At 39.1% G+C, this 16,340-nt stretch overlaps 1 protein-coding gene across 4 annotated transcripts in view; it reads left to right on the top strand.

Annotated features, from left to right (window-relative positions):
- The first annotated feature begins 4,309 nt into the window (after window positions 1-4,309).
- Sp1 (transcription factor Sp8) overlaps window positions 4,310-16,340 on the top strand; it is a 54,037-nt gene continuing 42,006 nt past the window's right edge. The window contains exon 1 of one of the 4 annotated variants that reach the window (XM_022071800.2): window positions 4,310-5,197. Coding sequence is in view for 2 of the 4 variants with exons in the window: in XM_022071797.2 (XP_021927489.2) it covers window positions 13,348-13,407 (60 nt within the window). In the remaining 2 variants the exon portion in view is untranslated. Of the gene's footprint in view, window positions 5,198-12,978; window positions 13,408-16,340 lie in introns of those variants that run through there. The other 3 variants (XM_087349008.1, XM_022071797.2, XM_022071799.2) reach the window with 3 other exon arrangements.

Below are 16,340 nucleotides of genomic sequence, written 5' to 3'. Positions count from 1 at the left end.
CTGGAGTTTAAGGAAAGAAGAATGTATAATTCAATTCAAATTTGGCAGAGGCCTTGTATTTGAGGTTATGAAATTTACTGTTGTCAAAAGACCATATTGCTCGCGACAGATCTAAGCCGTTTCATGACGACTCTCGCCGATGATCCAGATGGCGTGATGTTCCTAAGCTACTTCACGTCGTGTTCTGCCTCAGGCAGGACGTTTCCTTCACGTGACGTGACGTGTGGCCTTGGTCAGTTCACAGACAACAACGTTTTAACCGTCAGGACTGAAAATACCTTCCACCTCTTGTAGGTACATCTTTCAGAGATAACGTTAACGAATTTATCTGAGTTCATTACAGTTTCAACGTTGTGAAGGAATCAGGAAGGTTTACTTAAGTTAACACGCAGTTGCTATAAATAACCAGGAAAGAAAATAAAACCATTTTAATACAGCCTTTATCATGATGGCCGGGGCGTGAAGCTGACCACTCACCCCATCTAGTGCCGAGGTCAAGAATGAGTAGGAGCTATACTGCCTCTCCCCCCAAGCGCCTACATGGCGTGTAATGAAACAGCTTTATCTTTTTGTACTTTATGTATCCCTCTTAATTGATCTTACATGAACGATGTATTTTTAAAAAGCGTTTTTAAACAAATAAATAAACATAATTACTTTCGCCTGCGTGTATGCTTAGACTGTGAAGATTCTTAAAACATTCCAAGTTGGCGTTTATGAGGTACGCGGGAACAACTGTGCTCCTTGCTCGGATGTGATCATATCACGTCTAAAGACGTAGCGAGCGCTGATGCGAACTGAAACATGGATCTTATATCGAGAACAATAGGCTTGTTAACTTAGGCATATTTATGTACCCTAATAATAATTATTAAGAGACGTAAATAGGCAGAATTATTTTATCAGTTAATTATATTTCTGTATTTATTTTACTCTTGGTTCATTGAAAGACGAATTAAATTCTTGAGATTATACAGCATCCAATGATGGACGATTAATGAATAATTCAGTGGAAAGGAAGCTGTCGTGCCATAATTTAAAAGTACCATTCCATCATTTGCCTGGATGGACTGAGGGGAAAAACACAGAATTTCTCAGTCGACCGTCAGTTATTTTGAATTTGTCCACAATTTTCAGACTGGACCTCGGTTCAAATCACTCTCTATCCAATAAGCCAAAAGTACTTAATTAAGCACAGTGAAATATTTTTATCTTAAACAGGTTAAATGTAATCGAAATTCTTAGGCCGGAAGCGCGTATTGTTAATGTGTGAGTTCAGACACAAGAAAGCTATCGAATTCGATGTTGAAACCCCCTATAAGGCCGTTTAATGTTTTTAAAATAAAAATCTAACGTTGTGCATAAAGTACCTTTAACGATTCCATTAAGATGTGCTGAAAGAGACCAACGCTTTACGTCTTAAGTTTATCTGTAATTAATGTAATTTGCTAAGTTGTTACGTGTGATAAATAAATCAATGAACGACATCTCGTGGTAGTAATGATCAACCACGGATCGTGTTAATCGTGATCTGAAGGAGCCCCCAAATAAGTGTTATTAGACACAATCGGATCCACTTGCAATGCACTGTAATTACAGCCGGAACCTCGTGGCCAGTCTTGCGTTGAAACAGTGACCGGAAGGAGAAATTGTAAACAGCTGGGTCAGATCTAAGGAAGGTCTCATCAGCGCTTCCAGAATTAAGGCGGTAGACTCTGAAAGCACCGTTTTAACATAACGGAGGCTTAATGTAATGTGTGGTGTGTAGGGAGTCGATCGTTGTTTGGTTGATTGGTTGATTGGTGTGGGTAGGTTGGTTGATTACGAATTATTAATATCAAACAGGCGTGCTTTAACCAGAAAATTCTATCAAGGTGGAAAACGGTTGACTTCCTTAATTACAAAGATTTTTAGCTCAAAGTGACAGACTCAAAACGCGTACAATCTTTGATCAGTTGATTACTAAGAACATGGGTTCGAATCCCAGTCGAGGCCTTTCACATGTATTTTGGTGATCGGGGCAATCATTCAACAAAGCAGTTCTACCAACTGCCGAAAGGGATCCATAGTTCATAGCTCTAGAATTATTTACGAACCAGAACAGGCCATTACTTATTTAGAAGCTGATAGTGTCTCAGCTGCCCACGAAATTCCTGTATTTATGAAACCAGAATATTTATTACTATGTTCACAAAAGTCCTCCATTCGACTCTGTACACACCCTCACATTCTGTGGCTGTGGGATAAACTTTAATATTATCCTTATATCTAGTCGTAGGACTCGCAAGTGGTTTTTCTTTGTTTTTAATTAAAATTTTGTATAAATTTATTATCTCCACCGAGCGTGCTACGTACCCTGCCAATTCCATCCTCATTTGTCTCATATGATATTATTAAAATGCTTAAAAATGTATTTTTTCTTGTCTAAATAGCGCGGGTACAAGGAGTCTTACCAATCCTTCCTGTTTTGCTACGTTCTTGAGGGAGAGTAGGTGTTCGTCGATTATGATCTGTTGTTTACCAATATTTTATGCTATCAGGAGAGAATTTCATTCATCATGATCTTGACACATGATGAGATATTGTGCGTGCCTCGTGTTCAGTGGCGTTTAATTACAGTAGGAGGGCCCCTTGTGTCTCGGAGTGTTAGTTTATTGGGAACACGAGTGCTGAAATGGAACACCACCCAGATGGCTCGCTGGACCACCATGTCATCATCACTCTTAACTGGCACAGCTCCATCTGTCCTAATTGACATGTCTCATGATGATGATAATGTTGATGATGCGCGTAAGAATCAGTAGCCCTCACACGAACAGCGAGCTTTTATGTTCACATCCACTGAGTGGTCGGCAGGGATTAGATAGGTGACTACTGGAACTACTTTTCTGCAGAGTGGTCAGTAGCCACTCTTTGTATTCGTGAGGTCCTGGGATCGAAACTCGAAACAGGATACCGGCTATTGTAACTGAGGGTATGCACGGTTCTTCTCAGTTAGTCCCGACAAATCGTTTATATTACCTTAAATTAGGCCACGACCACTTTTTTACATGTTATTTCCAGTTCATTATTCATTAATCATTCTGTAATTTGACGCTGTGTCGTCAGAGTCCCTGACAGGGTTGTTAAGGGTACATAAACAGGAAGTTAGTAAATAAATCAAATACTAGAATTGCGTCGAAAGATTAATGACCAGAAAATTTTTGATAAGAAATTGGTATATACAAATTTTTCTATCGTTACCCCCATAAATTGTTTTGGAACCTGAAGTTTAATTTTTGAAATAACGCGAGTCCGATATTTTATCCTAAGCTGAGAAATCACAGTCAGAACCATTTAAATATTAAGTAAGTCACTGAGTAGAAATAATATCACTTTCCGTGTCTTCGCAATACAATTTTTGTGTGCATCTCTTTTATCTCAAGGCGTAACCTGAGCTAATTGAATCCAATCAGTATTTTTAAACCCACAGATCTCTATATTAAAATATTTGTATATTGAATTAATAAATGTAAATGTGGACGTGCCAATCCACGGCCTGTCCACGGGCCTTCGGCATTACTCTCCAATAAACGCAGGTCCCGGCTGAGGCATTTGTTAGTGAGGGCATTACAGAATTAGTCCTGGGTTTAATATACAAAGAAGTGTAAGATACTTCTATCGTATAAGTGTCTGTTTGATACCTCGCGAATGACATGACCGTGTATGATCGGTCAGCTCGACGTATTTAAGAAAATGCGGAAGGACTCAGCGAAGATGGAAAATCCTCAGTGGGAGTGGCAAAGCTAATTATTCAAGCCGAGTAAAAATAACCGCGCATGTGGCCGACCTTTGTGGGCCAGTTAATTGAAAGACGAGGCCTACAAAAATGTGTTTTAATTACGCGTGTCAGATGAAAAGTGACAACTTTGTGTTGTGAACTTCCAACTCCAAAACATCGTAATCTCTAAATAAAACCCGAAATGTTATTGACGCTTCTAAGTGAAAATCAGTCAACTAATGACTAGATAGTTCAGTAGGTTAATCTGACTGAATCAATGGAACAGAGTAATTTTTGAGAATCTGGTAGTTGTTCAGCTGGTTATTTCTTTACAAGTCTTTAATATAATTCGAAGGTTCTTTACTGTATCCACAAGATTCCACAACTGAGCAAAATTAATCCAACGAAAACACTTATTTCCTTCAAAAATATAATTCACTGTGCCCCTTCCAAAACCAGAATAATTATCCTAATATAACTTTTTACACCGACGCCTCTTAAAACAATATTAGGACGTAAAACTTGTCTCTTCAAAATACGCGCTTCTCATAGCTCAGTCCATCTGTTAAGATTATCAGTAACAAATCTTCTCTGCTCGTATCTCAAGACATCCTACAGCAAGCGATAAACTTGCGGGGGGGGGACGGACAGACGGACGGAGTGACGTCGCTGTGTTCCGTGTTTTATGAATACTGGGAGGGGCGTCTGAGCCTCCCCTTGCGGAGGGTGGCAGGAAGGGGCGTGGTAGTTAAAGTAGACTACACAGCAAATGTGCGTATCGCGTGAGACAGGACAGACGCACGTCGAAAGCGATGATTCCGCCAGGGTCTGTGCCCCGCGACGCCTTTCGTGAATGAGGCGCCCCAAAAAGTTATAATGAGGTCTCTGGCATCCGTAAGGTAAATGATAAGATGGATGTCTTCTGGGATGTTAGGCCGTGCGGTCTGGTAGATGTTGACCGACGTTTCGGAGGTACTTGCTGCCTCAGTCGTCAGGGCAGTTCCTAAAAGACTACATGGAGCTAAAATCATCTTGAAACTAGGCGCCTTGAGAACCTGAAATCTCGCTCGGATAAACTTGATTGTAGGAAAGCATTTGTGAGACTTAAGCTTAGATGTGACGACAAGATCTGGACTGGATAACTTTTAGCTGAGTGCAACCCCAGGTTGCATATCAGACGGGGGTTTTCGTCTCTGACTGAACTTCTACTAGACTAAATACACCTTTTGTAGACGACTGATGTAACACAGACTGATCTTGAGGATAAGTACACTGTAATGCATTGAGACGCGTGTGAGTGAATCATGCTTTAATTTATATTTACAATGATTTTCCTTTTTATTTCAGGTAATTATGCGAGTATTTTACGTAATTTCTGTCAAGAGGTAAGCGTTTGGCCAATGTGTACTTCAGGACTGTCATGCCCGTTAAAGTAAGGTAAGAACATTGATCATACTTAGGCAGTGAACAGAAATACTTAGGGTTAAGTGCGCTAATTCTTGCTAAGCATATAAGGCTAGTTAAGTTAGAGAGGAATTTGGATGTTTGTATTTGGGTTTCAAATACGTGGTTTATAAGAAGACGGTGCTCTTTTATTGTATGAGTCAGTAATAAATGAATGTGGAAAATAGAACTTAACCCTTTAAAGGCGAGAAAGAGAGAGAGAGAGAGAGAGAGAGAATTGGGACTGGCAGAGAAAGAATAGAGACTAAGGTAAAATTGTGGGAGAGAAGTTGAATTTTGCTGTCCTTTGTGTTTTATCCCCGTGCAGTCTGCTATATGTTTGTCGACGTTTCAGAGATACTTGCTACCTCCATCATCAGAGTAATGATTGAGGCAGCAAATACCTTGGAAATCTTGGTAAACTACCAGACTACACGGTGCATCAGTACACAAGGCACGCATCGTCACATTCGTCTCTGAGTGGCTATGGCGTCTTAGTTTGTCATCTATGTAATTTTCGCGGTTGATTCTTTAATCCCTTGATGCAGGTAACTGATTCAAACTAGAGAACAATGGCTGGTGTGAGGTTAGCGGGTTTTGAAACACACTGTAAAAATGATACTATGAATATTCGAGACACGTGCTGATACTCCCACAATAAAATTCGTTTCGGTCTGATCCACCGCCCTTGGCTCACACATTCCACCAACCAGAGACAGTGTAACATCCTCGTTGGCTTGGGCATATATCTTGCTGAGCATAATTATGAATCACTATAGTAAATATGCCAACAGTTTGGCCAGGAACATTATTGTAATATTTTATAATGCTTATCTGCTTTGTGGTCGGATACAAAATTTATATACCTCGGCCTATAAGCAATTTGTTTCGGTTAACGTTTACACGATGTAATTACATCATGCTTACTTAAAGTAACTTAGCTTATAACGAAGTGTTTCTTGTACAAAAACTCGTAAACTAATTTTAAATTATTTATTATTATATTGATTATTTTTGTCATGAGTTAAGATATTTTTACTTAAACCTCTGAAGTCGAAGCTCGTCTAATCAATATTTAAGATTCCAGTCCGTACCGCTAAGAAAACACCACACTTCAACATTAGATCAACTGGTTAACGCTGTTTAAGAAAATCATCGCTGTTTACACTGAGAATCATAGTTCGTCTGATTAATATTTAAGAATTCAGTCCGTACCGCGAAGAAAACACTACACTTCACCATTACGAAGATCAACTGGTTAACGCTGTTTAAGGAAATAATCTGTGTTTGTAATAAGAATCATACGAAACCTATAATAAATACAAAATGGAGCGATACTTATTGTTAAAACAGGTGGTACATATAGTTACCACTGTGCTGTGTGATTGTTCGCAACAATTTAGTGCCTCCTGTGGGTGAAGTTTTATATGGCAGACAACGGCCGATAATTAAATAATCTTATGCCCCTTCTACGTTCACTTGGTTATCGAAAAACAAATTCAGATTACCAAAATATTTATTTCTCATAGAACATACAGCCTCTGTCATTCTTCTTAACCTCGGCACCAGATATATTGTAGTGGTAAACTCACAGACGGTATGAAAGCGGTGTTTATGTCGGGAGTCAAACCCAGGTCCACCTGTGGGCTCACTGATCCACCCCAGCCTCAAGTTTCAATTCAAAATGAACAAGCAGCACTTCACTTGAAATAGCGTTTTTAAATTACTCCCCTTGTTGATGAACACTGATCTTCTGTATTCCATTTGAGGTTTCCCTGGCGACCACCATCTCAGCTAACGACGCAGGGGATAATGATAATGGCCGATATAGATAAGATTAACCTCTCTTATGGAGGCTTCGTCTCGCTGTTCCCTTACAAACCTGCGACCTCATTTTACCCCTCAAACTTACCCTAAGTAACAGCACGGCTGTACACTTTTTGGAGGGGGTGAAAAGGGTGTGTGTGTGTGAGGGGGGAGTCCGATAATTAATAATAATAACAAGGCCCTTTGCTTTGTACAGAAGAGATGGGATGAAGCATCAGGAGCTAAGTGCATTGAGGATGTAACCCTCAACTGATGACTTTGCTTGCTTTGCACAGCCAGCAGGCAGACAGACAGGCCCTAGAAGGGCTGTAATTACAGGGAGAACCCGCCACAGTAATCCTATCAGATCGGACGACATGGCGCCAGCAACTACGAATAGTTTCGGTTCATTTTAGAAAAATACTCTCTGCGGTCTTCATTATCATCAAATTCATTTTATCATCACAGTGATGGTACCGGTGGATGAAATAGCTGACTGATGACACAATCATTTCTCGTTCTGTAATGTGACCTTCAAGTGTTTTAACTTTTATCTGGTAGTGGCGTCAGTCAGTGGAATGTTTTTTAGCAAACTTAAGATCGAAATAAAGTAAAAATTCAATATTATAATTCAGTCCGTACCGCGAAGAAAACACCACACTTCACCATTACAAAGATCAACTGGTTAACGCTGTTTAAGAAAATAATCGCTGTTTTTACTGTGAATCATATGAAACACATTGATACAAAGTACAGAATTACTGATTGTTAAAACAGGTGGTGCATTTAGGTACTACAGAGCTTTGGAATATTTGAAAAGGCTGAGATGAATTCGGGTGACAGGTATTTGAGCACATTCGCGTCATCGCGACAGTGAGTGATCTGTGAGTGTCTTGCTCCCAGCCCACTCCGTCGGGCAGGTTGTGACACTTGGCAGAGACAATGCAGACACAAGACGTGTCCCGCCACGGTTTATAATTATAATCCGCGTGGCATCGAGCTGCCTCGAAAAGGCGACCCTGTGCCACACCCGGCCCCGATGACAACAGGGCTGAACAAAGCAGTGACGCTTGACTTGTCAACCGCCTTTGCCACCAGGAGACCTCCCTCCCTCCCAAAAAAAATCGTGTTAGTTATGAAGACGGCTATGTCCCGAGAGTTTTTTATCGCCCTGATGATGGAAACAATAAGTGCCTCTGAAACGTCGGTTACTTTGTACCAGACTACGCGGTGCTACATCCTTATCTCAATCAAATCGAGACAGCGATCTCTATTTTTAAGATCTGCTTTGATATTATCTGTCTCACTCCGGCTTTGTTTATTGGATCGTATACCACCTTCAGCCTACTCCTTTCTGCAGGAAAATGTCTTGTTTTGTTTGTCCTTGTTGCATTTAGAACTAAGAAGCCACTCGATGATTAAATAAACTTTTTTTTTGAGTCGTCACTTTTCTGCCCAGTGACTGCAGTCACAAAAATTCCTCCTTCTGACACTTGGCTGACTGCCTTTATCCATCAGCCGCGTCAGGTTGGCAGTCATGACCAGGTTCCCCAGCTCCTGCCCCATCCGGGTGGGCACCGGGGTGCGTCCCGCGACAACCCCTTAAAATTGCTTTTTGCTTATCTCTGTCTAGTGCTGAGGTTAAGAATTATGATGTCTTCGGTAGGTCATAAACACGTTGTGACGTAGATTGTAGATCTACGTCACCCGGGTAAAGCCAGAACAGCTACAATGTGGATATCCCTGCGCTATTTGTGAGCTCTAACAGCATCCGTCATCTCAACAGAGCGGTATGTTTTGAGTTATAAAGTTGTCACGATTGAGGGCCACGCCTAGGCATTGCAATTAACAAGCCGACATGCATTCCGCATCGCTTGCGTTCGTTGGGCATGGATCATTGCTCCATGTGCGGTGGGCGAAACACCTTCTTCATGACGGTAATTGTGCTCCCCCCCCCCCCGTACTTCACTTAACAGGCAATCAAGTACCATCACGGGACAGAAAAATTCTTCGAAGCGTTAATATTGGTAACGTTATTTTGTATCTTCTCTTGTGTGGCTAATACAGGCTAGGCCTAGTAGTTTTCCTTTTTAAAAGATTCTAGGAATGTAGGCCTAAATTACGTTACGTGATTGTCACTCAAAAATTTAACATTAATTTATCTGATTTATCACTTGAAACAACTAATGGTTATAGGATTTTTGGATGTGGTTTATTAGTCCTGCCATGACCCGCAAAAGAAATTTTGAATCCTGTATCTCACTACTTTAGTATATTTACAGAAAGAGGGTGTACATGTGTAACCCATACAGATAAACGCAACTTAAAAGTTGTCAGTGGAACGACGGTTCCGGAGAATTAGACGTAAATACGTCTATACGGAAAGGAAGTTTAAATATTGGCTTTATTCTAAATATTTCCTTTATACATTCTTTACAATTGAGTAAAGTTTGATTAAGACTTTGCTTATTCAACTTGAATTAGTTACGCTTAAGATGGGTCTGTGGTAGCTGAATGTAATGTAATGTAATGAAATGTTTTATAGGTAACAACAATGCCGAGTAAACACGACGTTTCCTTGGTAACCATCTTACAAACTTTTCTTACACTTTTTCGTTACACTGTTTTGCGGAATGACTCTAACCCTTCCATATAGACGTATTTACGTCAAAAATCAATCGAATAAAATGTCTATCAGTTTTACTGTAAGGTAGTGTTTGGTTCCACATAACAACGTGAAAATATAGAACAATCAGACTTGTAAGCGGTTACCGACGTTTCGGAGGAACGTGTGAATTCCATCCTGTACCCTGAAGATGAACACCATAGAAAGCACCTCGGTTGGCATTCGTTTTACAGAACATCCTGGATAAAGTAAGCTTTTGGGGCTTTTCCTGTAGAGAACATTTATGTGTTTGTATTCTGTGTTGTAACGCAGTGTAGCCTGAAGAAAGAGGCCACAGGGCCGGCCTTAGGGGCTGTCGCCCTGGGCCCCGATCGGAAAGGGGCGTCAATCAATCTAAGGTATTTCACAAAATACTATTGAACTTTTGAAACCCATTGGTTATTGTGTGTCCTATATCTACCAAAAATAAATAACTCTTCATTTTATATTTGTTACGTATAATTCTCATTATAAACAGCGATTATTTTCTTAAACAGCGTTAACCAGTTGATCTTTGTAATGGTGAAGAGAAATGTTTTCTTCGCGGTACGAACTGAATTCTTAAATGCTATTTAGACGAACTTCGGCTTCGAGGGTTAATTAATTATCGGATTAAATATCTATTATTTCCTTAAACAGCGTTAACCAGTTGATCTTTGTAATGGTGAAGTGTAGTGTTTTCTTCGCGGTACGGACTGAATTCTTAAATATTATTTAGATACCTGGATTTCGTGCGATTGTCAATGTAAACAGCGATTATCTCCTTAAACAGCGTTAACCAGTTGATCTACGTAATGGTGAAGCGTTGTGTTTTCTTCGCGGTACGGACCGAATACTCAAATAGCATTTCGACGAGCTTCATTTAAATAAATGCGTTTGAATAAAGACGTGAGTTAAATTCTTATTATTTGAAAGTTATAATTTGGTCGTTTGAGCTGTTGATAAATAGTAGAAGGGATTTGCATTGATTTATACAGTCTCACACCGAATCCAGTCGGGATAGAACAGTTTATTCCAGAGCGATTTATATATTTATAAATTTCGATTGTCACATTTGGTTCGCTATTCAAATAGGGCTGATCGACGCTCATAATACCATAATCTCCGGAGAAATTTAATTAAGTACATAGTAAGTTTTAGTCTAAAGACCGAAATTACTTGTAAAAAGTGTCGATAATGTCTCAGATACACGTATTGAATTTCAAAGCACAGACTAGTAGTCTGTAATGAACGTCGTTCAAGGTGTGTTGTAGCAGATAACTGATTCTATTGTTGTTAAAAAAATGCCTCCGGGCAATACAATTTTCTCATGGCTTACAGATGAAGCTCATTCTTGTTCTTTCCTGTCCGTACCTCAACGTTATCATCACCTGAGCGTCAAACATCAATAACAAGGGTCTCTGCCTCTCACGTAAATAGAATTACACGCTACAGAAAACAACTTTTGTGCGTGTTTTATTCTGTAAGAATCTGATTTAACATTACATTTGAAAAGGAAAACTTTTGATTTATGCTACATAACAAAGTCATTATCATCATCATCACCTGTGCTTCATCATTACTGTTAAGGAATCATTCTGTTGTTTCAGTTTCTTGCTTGAAATGTCGGATTTAAATTAGGCCTAAAATTGAACGGAATACAGAAATTATATTTTATTTCGGTTTATTTTGACGAAATTTTTTTTAAAATTAAAATTTATCTGTTAAAGGTTTGTAGACCTAGACGGAACGTAAAAATTACAAGGTTTAACTTACACTGTGACAGGCCGCTGGAGATAGAAGTCACAATCAGTTGGGACAAATTTTTGATTTTACGGACGAACTTATCAGTGACCTTGTAATGACAGCAAGGCGGAATAATGGCTGACAAGAGTTGATTAAGATTCATGCCGTGGTCGAATTTATTCCACATACAAATTTCTTAAGACGTGGTAACAGAACATTTAAAAAAATATTTCCCGAGGCTCAAAATATCATCCAGTTTCGTCACAGGTTGTTTTGTAGGTTGGCAGTTCTGATCGTCTCCCTTCCATATTTCGAGAAGAACTGAATTTTGCATTGTTTGGTGCCGAAGGCCGAGTATTATTTTAGATATCCTTAGGGGACTTTTGTTTCCTAATATCAAAAATAACAGAATTGATCTCAGGCAAATAAATATGGTATGCTGACGTGAATTGGATTCATCCGGCTCAGGAAAGGAGCCAAATTTGTGAACGCGGTAATAAACATTCGGATTCTGTGAACGACTATCAGCTTCTGACAATGGCTCTGCTCCTGTTATCCCATAAGTGGATTTTAATAAAAGCTTACAGATATTATTATTAATTATTATTACAGTATTTATATATTCGTAATATTTTTGTTTCTGGGCTGTGCCTTTAATAATCTTAGTCCTAATGATTACCACACCGGTTATTGTAATAAATAACATTCTTTCAGATAAGCACCGCCCGGTTACATCTGCGGTGTAGTACACATATTTCTGTCTTTCCTTCCCATAAAAGGTAAATTTTCTTCTCTGAAAGGTCATGTCACAAAGAAATATGAAATTTAATGTAGACTGTGTTATTTATCTTCAGTTTGGGAATATTAGATACCAAGAGATGATAAAGTTGCGTCATATTGTGATAAATATATATTTGTTTAAATCTTGTCAGTCTAATCACAATAAAATTCCTATTAAATATTAAAATATTACCATAATTAACATTTAAATATTTAATATATATATATATATATATATATATATGAAACATGTCGTGTAAAAAGTGATATTCTAATGTAAATCGAACATTTCGATAGAGAATATCATTTAATATATTTTAAATATTTAAATGTTAATTATGGTAATATTTTAATATTTAATAGGAATTTTATTGTGATTAGACTGATAAGATTTAAACAAATATTAGATACCGAATTTTGAATCTGGATTCGAACGTTATCCACTTCAGACATTTAATGATTCTCGCAGATTGTCGACTCGAAAAAAAACTACAATGAAAGGACCCGATGTTCAGTTACAGAAAAGAATGGGGGGGTTTTGTAAACGGAACAAAACTTATTGTTGGGGATGGTTAGTACGCCGTGTCTCCACAGGATGGCTCTCACAACACTCGACTGCCGACAGACACAAAAAATTGAACCATACAAAAAGATCCAAAGTCTGATGAAGTGTGTGAGAGAGGGAAATGGTCGATGGGGGGCGTATCCCCATTATTAAGCTGGGTGCCCCTCGATTGGTTGCAGGGGGGGCCCGGTTCCCGCCTCCTACAATACGATGAGGTAGCAGAGGGACGGACTTCCCGATTACAGGGTTCTACAGCGCGCACGTCGGACAAGTCGGCCGACAGTAAGTGGCGTGAAGGCGAACTGAGCGGACGGACGGACGGACGGGTCAGTGCACGTTGCCTGAACATCTTGCCAACAGGTTGTTTTTACTCCACACCAGGGGCCGCGGGGAATCCCCCTAACCAAAAACAGACGCTTCAGATGTGCGAGAAATAGTTCGCTTTGCTCCATGCATTGTTGTTGTTGTTGTTGTTGTTGTTTTATTTTGTTGCGGTTATTGTAAGAGACAAAGTGCTGAGTTGGGGGGATCGATTTGGACAATCGATTTTTGTTACAAAACGGCACCGGCAAGGACGAGTTCAGCGAAGACGCCGGCGTCGAGATGCTAACAGATGTGACTCCTGTTGGTAGAGTCGCGGGTCAGCTGTACGCCGGGCAGAACGTAAGTTATACCTCAATGCAGCGAAACTCGGTCAGCGAGACAGCTTAAGTTACACGTATTTAAGATTACTTAACGATTCTTTTAAAGGTTGTGTTTAAAACTCGCTTGATCTCGGTAATTTCCACTTCTTAACGCGAGGATAATAACGTAGGATTATGTTAAGGACCAGTTTCAAATGTGTGCGTTCTGAATGTCGGAATTTGAATCCAAAAATTATCAAATCAGAAATTAACCAATTTTTTTTTTCTTCGTATAGCCGGACCCCTTCATATTATAGCATTGTTACTATGGTAATATTATTCGAATTTAGCTTATATACCCAGGGATAAATTTTTTTTATATTTATATATTTTTTCTGTTTTTGGCTCGAAATAATGGTGTATTATTCCAATTAAAACTACTTCAAAATTTATGTACGTACATTAAAGTAACAGGCATTATGGCCTAATACCTATCAGGAATAATAATAAGATATTAAAGTGTCTTGGGCAGGCCTGAAACACTTATGACCCTTAAAGTTCGTTAATAACGCCACTACATAAATGTTTCGTTACAAATTAAGCCCTGTGTAGGTTTAAGTCACAAGGTAAATTGCATGGCTTTGCCAAATTATCTGATCTGATGCAGGTTTATAAGCTGTCGTGTATAGCACTAAGACATTTTACCGGCAAGACGTTTATCAAAACTATCTTAGGGCCTGTAACTGTGATATTAAAAGACTCGAAGTTAAATTTCAATTCACGCCTCACGTAAACAGCTAGAAATATAACAGCTAAGATATCTCGTAAAAGCTCGCAGAGACGATAAACTTCTTGTAAGATTTCAAGACGTCGTTCTATATGTCAGGTTTAGGCGACTGTCATATTTTATAATTAAGTTCATATCATGGTCGATCCTGAAAGTCATTTTGAAAGCTTAACGCTGTTCGTGACACTGCTTGAGGAAATATTATACTCTTATATTATAAAGGCTTAATCGACATTGGTTATATATACGCGAATCTTGTATAGAAACATTTGCTTTGTTAGACCATTAGCCAGGTATCTTTTGTTAATGTCAATAGTCTTTTTTTCCGAAAGATTGCTCATTTCCAGTTCCCCTTATATGAACATCGCACAAAAACACATTCTTTTCTTCTCTTTTTAGAAAAAAGAAAGGGTCTCTCCAAGAGCTACTTTGGTCTATGCGACCACTTTAATCTGGCGGAAAGTTTTTTTTTTCCCCCTTTCGTCGGTCTATCAGCCCTTAACGTGAAGTGTTCTCGCGTTTTGAATGGGGAAAAGACCCCCGGTGCGCCCACATTGTAAGACGGACAGAACTGCAACAGACGGCCTTGTTCATGCTTGTCGGATTAGGACAGTGTTATACTTTTCACGGCAACCGCGGCCGGCCGTCCGGTCCCCTGTTTGAACAAGGGATTACTCCCGTAAGTGTTCCGAAAACTCCCCTACAGTGGTTTATATACTTAGGTCCTCTTGTCATGAACGTGGATTATGGTTCGTTTATTTAGCAGACTGTAAGTTTGTAGTCAATCGTGTGCTAAATAGTGTTGGAAGCAATTTCGTTGCTATAGGCCTATATATATATATATATATATATATATATATATATATATATATATATATATGTTATTTAAACACTCATAGGGGTTGTAAGTTACTGCAACCCCGCGCAGAGATTTGTTGATTCAGGCCGAGCGTAAGTCGAGTACCGACTTGTTGAAACACATTTTGAGGTTTTAAGTGCGAAGTCCGAACACTCGGCAGAATACAGCCTTCTACATGTTAAAGAGGAAGGCAGCGCTTGGACAGTTATTTGCGTCGTCCTTCTGACATTAACAAAACTATAGTTTTAAGTGGTAATTAAATGTATCATACGCTTTAATATTTGATAACTATACATTTTGCCCAGAATGTATTTATGTGTTTCGTATGATTCTCAGAATAAACAGCGATCATTTCCTTAAACAGCGTTAACCAGTTAATCTCTGTAATGGTGAAGAGAAGTGTTTTCTTCGCGGTACGAACTGAATTCTTAAATGCTATTTAGACGAACTTCGGCTTCGAGGGTTAATTAATTATCGGATTAAATATCTATTATTTCCTTAAACAGCGTTAACCAGTTGATCTCTGTAATGGTGAAGAGTTGTGTTTACTTCGCGGTACGGACTGAATCGTTAAATGTTATTTAGACGAGCTGTGGATTTTAAAGGGTTATCACACATTCTTCTGAGGTTCTAGGGTAATTTAACGCATTTGAGTTTGGCCTGAGCAAGTTGGATCCTATTAGAGTCATTTTTGTTACAGGAGTGACACATCAGATAAATACAAATTACGAATAAAGGGACTGTTGAACCTGGTGGTGCCTTTAGTTACACATTGAACTTTAAGGGATTACAAATGTCTATCTTGTCACTTATAAAATCACAGGGTCCGTGCTAAATTATTTAATCTCACTTTTCAAAGTATCTACAGGGTATTATACTCATTTTCTACAGTTTTCCGATTTTCATAATAACGTGTAGGAAAATTATCCCAATTACCGACATTTTTTCCGCCAACCTGTGGGCAGTACATATTAATAAATGATGTTCAGTTGTACAAATGAGCATCACGTTTTCTAGAAATGGCTCGCAGTGAAGACGCTGATCTATACAAACTAAGGTCACGTGAAAAGCTGTCAGGTGACGTGTTGTGAGGGAGTACAGGGCAGGTAGGTTTTCTCTTACCTCAGTGAGAATGTCAGAAGGGCCCGTGGTGTACTGACTGCACCTCCTAAACAAAAGTTGCAACATGAATAAGGCTGGAGGAGAATTCTCACAGTTTTGAAAAGAATGCCTACAGGTAACTGAAGGTTTCGTTTTTCGTAAATTTCATTCTTCGTACATACAAGTGTAAGAGGTTTAAAAACATGAACTTGGAGCACCGTGGAGC

This window comes from Zootermopsis nevadensis, unplaced genomic scaffold (assembly GCF_977971745.1).
Source record: "Zootermopsis nevadensis isolate Lab colony 2312 unplaced genomic scaffold, Znev_1.0 Znev_ptg000015l, whole genome shotgun sequence".
Classification (NCBI taxonomy): domain Eukaryota; kingdom Metazoa; phylum Arthropoda; class Insecta; order Blattodea; family Termopsidae; genus Zootermopsis; species Zootermopsis nevadensis.
Note: the sequence above shows the minus strand (reverse complement) of the source record. Positions and strands in the feature narration are given on the sequence as shown.